The sequence below is a fragment of the Aricia agestis genome, chromosome 3 (genome assembly GCF_905147365.1).
Source record: "Aricia agestis chromosome 3, ilAriAges1.1, whole genome shotgun sequence".
NCBI lineage: Eukaryota > Metazoa > Arthropoda > Insecta > Lepidoptera > Lycaenidae > Aricia > Aricia agestis.
Window position 1 is genome coordinate 18833636 of NC_056408.1, and position 12372 is coordinate 18846007.

General features: G+C 38.5%; 2 protein-coding genes across 3 annotated transcripts in view; one reads left to right on the top strand and one right to left on the bottom strand.

The window, feature by feature from the left end:
* The window catches only part of LOC121725368 (dipeptidyl peptidase 9), a 139270-nt gene extending 131604 nt beyond the window's left edge, over positions 1–7666 (bottom strand). The window contains exons 1-8 of one of the 2 annotated variants that reach the window (XM_042112261.1): positions 7152–7666; positions 6488–6689; positions 5634–5812; positions 4828–4925; positions 4368–4470; positions 3965–4086; positions 3402–3534; positions 1727–1874 (exon numbers count right to left, since the gene is read on the bottom strand). In XM_042112261.1, coding sequence (XP_041968195.1) covers positions 1727–1874; positions 3402–3534; positions 3965–4086; positions 4368–4470; positions 4828–4925; positions 5634–5812; positions 6488–6689; positions 7152–7435 — 1269 coding nt within the window. In that variant the 5' untranslated portion in view covers positions 7436–7666. The remainder of the gene's footprint in view (positions 1–1726; positions 1875–3401; positions 3535–3964; positions 4087–4367; positions 4471–4827; positions 4926–5633; positions 5813–6487; positions 6690–7151) is intronic. The other variant, XM_042112260.1, reaches the window with a different exon arrangement.
* Positions 7667–7946: 280 nt separating this feature from the next.
* LOC121740278 (unextended protein-like) overlaps positions 7947–12372 on the top strand; it is a 33657-nt gene continuing 29231 nt past the window's right edge. The window contains exon 1 of the mRNA XM_042132934.1: positions 7947–8479. Within this exon, the coding sequence (XP_041988868.1) occupies positions 8022–8479 (458 nt within the window). The 5' untranslated portion in view covers positions 7947–8021. The remainder of the gene's footprint in view (positions 8480–12372) is intronic.

The following is a 12372-nucleotide window of genomic DNA, read 5'->3' on the forward strand; positions in this document are numbered from 1 at the left end:
GAGTATCATCAAAGGCGTGAATAAAAAACTTGAATTTAGCGAAGGTTTACCACAGGGCTCTAAAATATACATGAACAAAAAGTCCGCTTATATCAACAAGCAGCTTTTCAGGAAGTGGCTGCTGGATCATTTTATTGCTAATAAGCCCGAAGGAAAAGTTTTACTAATACTGGATGGTCATACGTCTCATTCAAGCGCGATTGATATGCTAGAAGAGGCCGAAAAACATGGAGTTATTCTACTGTGCCTCCCAAGTCACACGACATCCGTGTTACAACCACTTGACCATGCGGTTTACAAACCTTTCAAGTCATTCTTTAACCAAGAGACTAATCAATTTATGCGCACAAATCCACAAAAGAAGATATCACGATACAACGTCGCTACATTGATAGGAAGAGCTTGGCTTAGAGCTGCCACTCCTGCAAACTCTAGCAGGATTTTGAGGAAGCGGAATTTCTCCTTTCGATCCTAAGGCCATCCCAGACTATGAATTCAATATCGCTGACAGAAGGCTCACGTTTCACGAAACTGTAGGAGAAGCAGGGCCCAGTAAAGAAATGATAGGGACTCTCCGAACTTGATCTGTGCAATGGGTCACTCGGATAGGCGGGTCCACACCAAGCGAGCCGCCTCGGCCGCGGCCCGCCTCGCGCGGCATGCGCCGTACGCTTGCTTGGTGTGGACGTTGTTCGCTCGAGAGGGGCGCATGCTCACGCTCAGGCGAGCGCGCGCGCGTCCGAGCCGAGTGGTGTCGGTTTTTTGAAATGCTCAAAGGCGCCTCAGTCGATTGCCGCGCGCAGTGTGGACGTCACATGTTTTGGTACCATCGTGTCTTTGTGCTCAACTGAGCGGCTCGGGCTGTTCGAGCGAGGCAACCTTGCTGTGTACGCCCGTCCGCGTCGGCCGCGGCTACTCGCTTCCGCGCGCGGCGGGCCTCGGCCGCGGCGACTCGCTTGGTGTGGACCCGCCTTACGAGGATCATTTGAATAATGGAACATTTCCAGCTCCTATGTTAACTCTGTTGTGGAAGTTATAAGTTGTGGAAGTTATAAGGTCTAATGGAACCAAAATAAAACCAGGTGTGTCACATGGGTCCATTTTAGGCCCTTTTCTTTTTCTCATCTATATAAATGATTTACCTTATCTTGTTAAAGATAAACATGAGATAGTACTTTTTGTTGATGACACTTCACAAATTTTTAATGTGAAGAGGCGACAATCAGACTGATTATCTAAGTACCATATTTTTTATTATATTTGCTTTTATTTATTTTTTATTACATAATAAGATAAGGAGATCTCAATAGGTAGCTACTGAATTTCAATCTTTATTGTTGAATCTAGACTCAAGACTGAAAAATAAGTCTAATTTAAAGCAATATTAGTTTTGTTTTGTTGTAACTTTGAAAAAACAAGTTAAATGATAATGAAAATTTTGTATGGAACGTTTTGGGTGGGTTAATTTTATGTGATTTTCGAATTGTTATATCTTTGAGAGTTTTTAAGATATCAGAGTCATTCTTTCACCGATGTTTCTATTTTTGAGAGTTATTTTAATTACCTTAGAAAAAAACCTAAGAAAATAGCCTATCGTTGGGCTTCTAGGGTACGAGTGTAAGGTCTGCGGCCCGCCTTTAGTTTATTTCGCCTTGCTTTCGCGTGGCGTTCACGGCCCACAAGTTGAAAGACACTGGTTTATAGCAAGCTATCTCCTATCACCTACCTGGTCGCTCGGCCGCCAGTCGTCGTCGGTCCGTGGCGCGAGGTGGTCGGGCGCGGCGGGGTAGCCGGCGGGCGCGGAGAACTCGCTCAGCGGTATAAGCACCAGCTCCAGCCTCTGCTGCTTGCGGTCCAGCAGCTGCGCCCACACGCTGCCGACACCACACGTGATTAGTACACGTCGGATTATGTACTATCAGAGAAGTTGACTTGCAGATGACGGACCTAAGTAATTTGGTCGCGTTAGAGCCATAACTCACCGGGACGCCATCGCGACGTAACCACTAGCCAGTGACGTTACCGTGTCACCTCTACATCGCCGCAAAGCGGTGTTTTTAAACTTATGGCGCAGCTATGACGAAAATTAGATTTTTTCCAGATTGTTCGAAAAAATAATTGAAAATGTAAATAATCGAGATATTTATTGCAATCAAGAGATAAGAGATGTGGTAAGAAATTCCATCCTGCCTAGCATACGCCAACGAGATATCTCACTCTACATGTTTTCTCGATGTTTGATGGTTTGTCTCTTCATCTCTATTGACCCTAGCCTGACAAACATTATTTCTCGCGTAGATCTATCATCGAAATAACACATTTTCATAGAGTTTTGTCGAGATGATGTCGAGATTTTGACATTATGAGACGAGTAGTTTTTAATTAACTCGAGAGTGAGATATCTCGTTGGCGTATGCTAGGCAGGCAGGTGTTTTGTTTACTTTCGAGTCATAATTGGTACATTTTCGATACACGCACGACGTCATTTTCAATTTATTTAGGTAAGACAAGACGCGGCACATTCGTGACTACGCTCGATGCAGACTAAACAACAGACGGCCCAATTGGGCCGTATTTGAAGCTTCACAACGCGCGCGGTAGTAACATATCTGGTTTGAGTATTTCATCATTGCGTAATATGACCAAATCGCGTAGGTACGTCATCACGTACCTACGCGATTAGGTCATATTACGTGAAACTCAACTGACAGACCACGATTAATATAGGGTTGACATAAAACGACCAAATAACGTAGGTCTATGAATCAATTTCTTCGATTCTTCGATCGGAAAGTAGTGTGTGCCATAATCAAATAATATTCCATACGCGTCATGGCTTTTCTTCATTGCCACGACGCATTGGTATCAAATAGCACGTCGGCCACGACACGAATTTCTTTATTTCATCTATTTGGTGTTTCTATGATTGCCACAACGCGTTGTACGCGTTTTCATTAAAGCCATAACACGAATTATTCTGTGACCACAACGCGTTGTGAGTTATTTTTTCGCTCGCTGAGCGTTTGCGATCTTTTGTAACATAGATTAGATTATAAATATTTTGAGTCCTGGGAAAGGACATAGGCTACTTTTTATCCAGGAAAAATGTACGGTTTCCGCGCGATAATCGAGTTTAGGCGCAACGGTGCTACGGGCGTCATGCCAGTATGCACGGTATAAGAAAACTAAGTGATATTACTTTAGGGTGTGTATGTGTCCCCTTTCACCTTTGTATGGGAAAATCCATGATGCACGGGCGCTTGCACATACAAATCACAAATTTGCTCATTCAGTGCTGCTACTTTCTCAGTGAACTCTATATAAGGAACACATACACACCCTAAAGTATTATCAGTTATCACATTGCATTGTTCCATAACTTGTATAAATATTTGACTCACTACTGTCCACACGGCGTCCAGCCGACCCTGGCGAGGTACTCGAACCAGCGGAAGGCCTCGTCCAGCGGATGCCTCATCTCGTACCACCGGATGTCCGTCACCTCTAGGCACTCGTTGTTCGAGTCTGATACAGCTGGAAGTATTATTTACTCGTTAATAACATACACTAGCCATTAAAACATTTGATGTATTGCTCATACATTAATTGTTTTTTGAAATGTCATCTGATACCAGCACGGAAGCAAATCATTCAAAGACAAAACTTTTTTTTTGGGTCCTACTAATTAGACATTTTTAGATCTCAAGTACATATACGGTGAAGGAAAACATCGTGAGGACACCTGCATATGGATGGCTCCCGACGTATTAAGCTATTCAATTACTCTGGATTAGGCCCACTCTGTTGCGTATGAATATGCTTTGGAAACTATACGGACATTTAAAATATTGTGCCAGGCACCCCAGTATTTGAAGAGTGGTTACTTCGCTCTGAAAATTCTGTATAAATCGTCCACAATGGATTCAAAGGCTTGTTAGGGGTGATGATGTATTAATACTCATACCCATGTTGTCAGAGCTGCCCTCGTGGTAGTAGTCGAGGACGGTGGTGGCAGTCACTCGCTGCAGTCTGAACGTCACCATCTTCAGCGTCGACCGCGCGTTCGGTGTGCCAGCTCTGGGAAACCTGCAATGTTAACAAGACATTAAATAAATATTTTTATTATTTTACACCTCGTATGTCAAAGAAGAATAATGTTTGGAGGTTGAAAAATAACCACCGACCACATAACCAATCACACATTTACTTGAAGGTGGAAGTTTATTTCGCGGAAAATTGCTAAAAATAATAACAAACGCCTGATTCCATCAACTATTTAATAGTTTTAAACTTTGAAGCACTTATAAACTTAAGATGCTACAACATGATATATTCTGTATATGAATCTAGTAGAACCGTCAACAAACCTGAACTCCTCTACCTCCCCGCTGGTACTCTGCGAGGATGGGAAACTGAATATCTTTACATCACTCTCGTCTACCTCCTCATACACTATCCGGAACACATCAGCTGAAAGAAAATGTTTGTTAATAGATTTTAATTATTATAATCTAGAGCTTCTTTCGTGATCATTAAGCTGAGTACTCTTATGAACTAATAAAGTTTTTGATATGGTTTCAATGCACTCTTAGGGCCTGTTTCACCACTTCCTTATAATGCTATCCACAACTTATCTGACAGATGCTCCATAATCTGTCAAGTTGAGTTGTGGATAGCCTTATCAGGAAGTGATGAAACAGGCCGTTAGTATCATAATAGTTTTATGATAAAATAATAATTCAGTCTAACATAGAAGTCAGATAAGAACATAGTTAAAGTAAGAACATCCCCTTTTTAGAAGTCTATTAGAAAAGTAAAGATGCTCACCCTCGCGTTTTGGCTGCCACCAAATCCCCGTGTATCTAGAGAACTCCTCCTGAGTGACATAGCATGGTACACCAGCCTGGCAGGGATCATCAGCAAGTCTGTAAAAGTTACCATTCATCAGTCATCAGTCATCACCATTCAATATCATTATTATGTGGTCAATCCTTGTTAAGGCGTTATGGACAAGTACTATTACAAACCAATATACTCAGATTTAAATCTTTAGCTGCCTTTAACTGATTCCTATTGTGCATACTGTAGATAACAGTAGAGGTAAGGACTGAAGCCCTTATGAATAATAATCCTTCGAGGGGGATTCTTGGAAATGCTATTGTATTCTATTGTTGTCTGTGCTTGTATGGGGCTTGAAGGATTAATTCCTCTTCTTTTTTCTTCATTAAATCTACAAATAACTTACTTTAACATAACTGATGTGCACAGTTGGGTTAAAGTAAGTTGTAGAGTAAAGATAGTTTATAAAACATCTAGTGTGTGATGATAATCTTTAGTTGCGGAATCTGATAAAGAACCCAGATTTGAATAAAGTAAATAACTGATAAGCAATTTCACGAACAACTATTAGGGCGTTCGCTGTGTTGAGCGTGTGCCCGGCGCGGCCGCCAGCGCCGTGCGCGCGCCAAAGTAATCGCGACTGCTGACCCGCCTCAACGTAGTGCTGCTCTATGGGATGACATGAAACAAGCCAGTGACCGCCCAGAGCGCACGCTTAACGCACCAAACGCCCTTAGCATTATTTGTTGTCAAAATGTAAAATTGACAATTGAATAACTTGTTTTATGTATTACCTTTCATCTCTCCCTTTGCATGCATAAGTTAGCCGCACTGGTCTTCTTAACGAGTCTCCAGCTAGCCAAATATCGCCTCTTGCAGCATGAGCTACCAGTGAAGGCATGGACGGACACATCGCAGGCGTTAGTGGTGCTCCCCAACCAGTGCTAAGAGATCGAGGGACTAGAGGTGGAGACTGAAAACAAACAGATTAAATTATTATTATTACTGGCCCACTGTCTCCCACTGCTGGGCAAAGGCCTCTCCTCTTTTATTTTTCCCATTTCACAATCTTGTGATGTTACTCTTTGTCGAACACATCCAGTTCATCGCCCCACCTTTTTTTAGGTCGGTCTCTATAACACCAACCAGTCCGTAGCCACTCCGAAACTAGACATGCATATGTTCGGGTGCATACGGGAGACGTGCAGACAGATTATATAAAATGAAGTTAATTTTTTCTTTAAATTACTTTTTAGTTAAAACTTATCAACCGAATTTAAAATGATTCAGCATGGACATAGACTATACTATGGAGAGAGAAAAATTTAGCAGAATTAAAAGTCACTTAAAAAAAACTATTTAATAATATGAACAATGCCAATGCATCTTTTTAGCATTGGTATAATATTATGCAACTTAGTTTATGGTATGTTTTTTGTTAAAGTGTAACTAAAATTGTCATTTGGTTGAGTCCTAAAAATCCTAATATATGATTGGACATCCTAATACTTAAATTTAAATCCAAATACAAACGTTACAGCAATAAATCTATTGACATTCAGACTCCAAAAACCTCATTTTTAGCTCACTGTAGTTGTATAGAACCCTGCCCAATCTCCATAAGAAGCATAAGACATTATATCCTCACCTGATTGGGACCTTCTTCAGCAACAAACAGTGATGAGGCACAAGGAAAGAGGACTCTGCCAGATGTAGGATGTAATTCATAGGAGGCAATACCCCAGGCGGCAACTCTTTGCCTCTCCCACAAAAGCTGTTCTTCTCTTGACCACTTTCCTGATGATACACCGAGAGCTATGTTCGACTCAATCAGTGGTTTCCAATCTAACCTGCAAAAAGTGCATGAAATCATTTAAGAATGGGCTTTGCATTTAAACTTGTTCTCTTTTATCACCAATTAAGAATACAGTTGCATTGTTACTTTAACCCGTTGATCGTGGAAAAACGAGACACAATAGAATTTCTATTGTGTCTCGGTCACCGGTGGCTGTATGGGGCTTGATGAATTAAGGGCACGTTTTAACAGTGATAAAGTGCCAGATAGGCAGATAAAGTATGGAGAACCTGTCAAATAAGTTGTGGATAGCTATCCGGCACTTTATCAGGAAGTGGTGAAAAATAATTGTATTGTTAATGTAAACATTAATTTTGTAAACTAGCAAAGTGCCAGAAATATATTTTGCAATAATTATTAGATGTAAAGCATTGACACCAGTTCATTGACATTTTCATTGATAAATGCTATTTACAGTGAGGATTCAAGTGAACGAATTTATAAATAAAACACTTACCTTGAGTTGGTAGCATTTTCACTTGGCATAATATCTGTATACAGCAAAGTTATTTCCCATCCATTCTGAGGCGTTCTTAAAAAGTATATTCTCATTTTACCGCTATCGAGTTTTCTAAAGGAGAAGGCCATCGGTACCATCGTCGACAAAGAGGATAGCTCTTTCCTCAAGTCGTGGACGGCCTGCCGTACCTCCGCCCAGCTGTATTTTTTCGGAGACCGATCGCATTCTCCCGCCGCGGCCCCGTCTCCTGCTTCTCTCTCTTCCATATTCACAAATTCCATACAAAATTTCACTTAAAACAAAAAATTTTGCATGATGGCCCGAAAACGCTTCCGAACAAAGGACCACCGGATTTTATTGTTTTGGTATTAATTTAATATATTTTACCTAATTTCATGGCTTTTGGTTAAGTTTTGAGCCTCATTGTAACGATAAATTGACCTAAAATATAATTTTACATAAATTGAGCCAACACACTGATTTTTGACTTTTCATGCCAAATGGCACAGATGTTAAAAATAATCCGCCCCTAACAATCGATCACAGATAATAAATGAACGTCAAACACAGCTGTTACAAAAAAAAACGCTTAAAATTAAATAATAAGCCCCGCATGTGTAAACTGTAAACTTTATTAAACATGTTTAAATAAAAAAGAGTTGATTCATAGAAATTAAATATAATAATCATAAAAACGTTTTACAAAACAAAAAATATATTGGTTCAATGCGCCGGATATGACAACACTTTTCTTGAATTACTGCAGTTCCGGCAACAATTGCCATTTGCCGCCGAAGTGTCAATTATGGGAAACATGTCGTTGTAGATGTATCTCCTGTTTTCTTTTTGCTGCGATCTTCTCAAACAATGGCACGAGTGATAAATGTGTTACGGACTTGTGGGATATTATTTTGCATCGTGTTCCAAGTTCAGGTCGCGGAAAATGTGTCAGTCGAGCCATGGATAGTGTCTTTAGAAATTAAAGAAAAGTCGTGCTTAGATGTAAAGTGTAAATATTTATTATTGGTGCGCGGTAGTGATTTTTTAGGTCATAATTCCTGGAGCTTAACCCCTACCGAAGGCTCCAGGGGTGATAAATGTGATGTGATATATCCTAATTATGAGTTACACGAAGTTGAAACCTCGCAGTTATTTACGAAACTCGAATTATTTGTGCCGAATACAAGCGATAAAATATATTTCTGTTCGCGGTATACACAGCAGAAAAATTCTCCCTTCGGTGGAAAACGGATCCACCAAGGTGGAGATTTATTTTTGGAGCCACACAGAGATTATGTTTTGAAAACGATCACACTCAACAAAGCGTAAGTAAAATTTGCTTAATCGAATAATAATAAATATAAATAGGACCGCGCAACTAGAACTGCGTTGCACTCATTATTTAATTAAGCAATTTAGCAATTGCATTGTAATGTTTTCCAACTACCTACAAACTTTAGTACTTTAGTAGAGGTATTTGTGTGCCAGCTTAGCCGATTATTTTTTTATTTAATTAAATAATTATACACTTTCCTTGCACTTATTCCACTTTTTTTTAATATATTTATTACAAAATTGTTAAATACACGACCGGTTTCGAAAAAATCCATTATTTTTTTAAGTAAATAACGACAATAACAAATATTATTAAAAACTATGAATAGAAAAATGAAGGGATAATATAAGTATGGATTCTTTTAACTGATAAGTAAAATGTACAATAGGGTCAATGTTATCATAAACTTTTCTTGCTTATCTGAGTGTGCCGTTATCATCAAGCTACTGCAATACTGCTGTTTCCTCTACAGATTTATCATAAAAGAAATCTAAAATATTAAAAGCTCTTTACAAAAGGATCATTAATGTTGTTGTCACTTTTTATTTAATCACAATTTTTAGATTTACTTCCTTGGTCATGGTCTCTTTTATTATTTCACTTTATAAAAAAAAACATAATTAAATTAATAAAAATTGCATGATCCCAAAGTTTCTACTGAGCATGATAGTAAGTGAAATGTGCAAAAAAGGATAAGTAATCTTCTAACTCCTGTGCTTCCCTTGCGTTCCTAACCCTTCAAATTGCTTTCCCTTTAACTCTTCTGGGTCTTTTCAAATATTTACTCCATGGGCAAGTCCTGTTCAGCTAAGCCGGTCCTTTCGTGCAAATCGGTAGAGAAATCTCGTAAGAACCATTTCCATGTACTACATTTACCTACACCATTGTTAAATCCTTGTTTGTAAAGTTTGTAAATAACTGTAATTATGTATTATCATACTGAATTATCACACAATCACCTCATGACTATGGTAATTAGACCACATTATAATATTACCGTGATCAAGTCAACAACTCATTTGGAACTCTTTAGGACTTAGGTGCTAAGGTTGATATTAGTTTAGGAAATGCTCTATGGATGCCCCGGGGTGGGCATGTGTCAGTTAAGCTGAAGCACGTAGTCCCATAGACTGGCCGATGAGATGCGCCAGCCACTAAAACCACCTACGGTTTACCATTAGCCGCCGACCAGAGAGTGTCCTGGATCTATCTAGGACACCCTCCACGACCAACCGGTCTGTAAGGGATCAGACTTAATAAGGGAACACTTCGGTAAACTCAAGAGTTCCCGTCGGCGCCGTGACTGGCTAAGCCGGGGAGGTTCCCAATTCCCATCCTCTCTCGGTGCTCCTTCAGATAAGAGTTAAGAGGATCGCATAGTGACGCCTCCGCACTCGCGTCCTTTGCCGGCGGAGCTGAATAGAGGACCGAATAATAACATTGAATCATGAGTCATGACATTCCCAGTAAGTCATCAGTCATCAGTCTAGTCAGTCATATTCCCAGAAAAAAATTGTCCACATAAGTGTCCCAAACCCGCCCGACGCACAGTGGTCCGAAATCGCAAAATAGTGGACATTCGCAAAAAAGTTCGATTTTGGTTTGGAAAAAAATACCATCCGATAGATTTTAAGAGGAGTAACAATAAATTCTTATTAAGTTTTTTTATAAAAATGTATATTTAAGGTGAAAAAAAATAATTACGAAAATGTTGTATGGGAAAGAATCTATAAATAGAGTTTTTGCAAAAACTACTAAGTCATTCTGGTTCATTTTTGAAACAAGTAAAGTTCTAGTGGTATTTAAGGTTTAGAAAAAAAATTACGAAAATTTACGTGCAGCTGTAAAAGCAGTATAGGGGTTCAAAATTTTGAAATAATTTTACTAACTTTATAGGCATGGAAAAAAATACTATTCGATAGATTTCCTAAAGAGTAAAAATAAATCCTTTATAAGTTTTGTACAAAAATGATGTTTTAAGCCAACAAAAAAAAAATACGAAAATTGTATGGGTATAATATATACAAAACGAGTCCTTAAAAAGCAAACAAACATGGATAGCAAAAACAAAATTAAACTAAAATGAACTACTGACTATTGTAATTATAATAAAATAAAAATTGTTACACACACTAATAACTCAAATAATTTCAAATGAAACTTATAAATAAACAATAATAAATCATAATCAATTAAACCAATGTGCTTTACAAACATCGTGGATCTCCAATGCTATCATCGCCTTGTAATGACCAACTTCACTTTCTTCGTAATCTTCTGATAAAAGAGGTCTTTCAAGCAACAGGTCGACTGTGTCTGGATGAAAATCTTGGTGTTTATTTTTTTAGACAACTTCAGATCAAGCAAGCAAACAACAGATCAGAGCTTATTAAAAAGTTGTGCAACAAATCTTCATTAGTTTCTGCTCGACTCGTCTTTCTAGTATGCATCTCTCTAGTATTTCTAAATTCTTTATTCCTTGCCTCTGAAGCTTCTTCACTCAAATAGCCAATTGGAACAAAGCCAAAATGCTTACAAATATCAGCACCATCATGTATAAGGAGTTTGTAGACACTTGCAGGCATGTATTACCACGGATAAAGCTTTACATACAGCTCTGCAGTTTCCCTAGAATAATTTCGAAAGTGATCTATAATCTATCCCTAGAATAATTTCGAAAGTGATCTATAATCTAAAATTGATAAGCTTCCCAGAAGAAACTGTCTGCTGTCTGTTTCAAAAATGAACCAGAATGACTTAGTAGTTTTTGCAAAAAAAATATAGATTCTTTCCCATACAACATTTTCGTAATTATTTTTTTTCACCTTAAATATACATTTTATAAAAAACTTAATAAGGATTTATTGTTACTCCTCTTAAAATCTATCGGATACTATTTTTTTTCACACCAAAATCGAACTTTTTTGCGAATGTCCACGATTTTGCGATTTGGACCACTGTGCGACGGGTTTCCATGGTGTGTAGTCCATACAAATTACAAACACTGAAAAACTTGTTTGTTGGGAGTCCTTTATTGAAGCGAACGTCCGTCCGGTTATTCACAAGGGTCCGAAATCTTAAAAAGTAGTGACCGACCGAACTTTCGGTTTCGGTTTCGGCTCGTTTCGGCTAAAAAATCTAGTTTCGGCCTTAGTTTCGGTTTCGGCCAAAATATAGCCGAAACCGAAACTCATGCATCGTTCGGTAAACTTCGCAGTTAACTCAAGCTTGCTTGCCAGCGAGGCCCTGGCTCAATTCGCCACCATCTATTTAATCATGTTTTGAGATTATGTATTCCAGAATACTCCCAAATCAAAAATTAGCACTTCGTTTTATTTTAATTAAATTGTCTTAACTTATTGTTATCGAAATTTTATTATTGAATTTTATTTCTACGATAAAAGCAGGCTTATTTAATATATATAACTGTTGGCAAATTACGTGCTATTTTAACAATGTTTCCCAAACAAACGATTTAGTAAATGCTATGATAAATTGATTATATTGTGTGTGAACTTTATTTACTTAAGAATTTTGTTTGACTGTGAGATTATAAGATATCTTAGGATATATCTTGTGAGATTTATCTAGTAAATCATCTCGCCTCACTCTTTTTTTTTTTGGACACGGTATCTCTTAGGACTTAGACCGTTCTTACCCTGCTAGAATCTGATCTAGCCCACTTCCCCGTAAGCTTCACTCTTGCGGCCCTCAGTATATTTTATTTTTCAGGTTTAGTGGCAAAACGCCTTCTGGAAAAAAAATGTGACGTGAACTGCAAGTTTGCTTAGTCATTTCGTTTTGAACTTCGACCGCGGTCGTGTCCATGTCTCCCATAAAAATAATATACTACAATTATTGATTTTGTTTTCAGTAGTACGT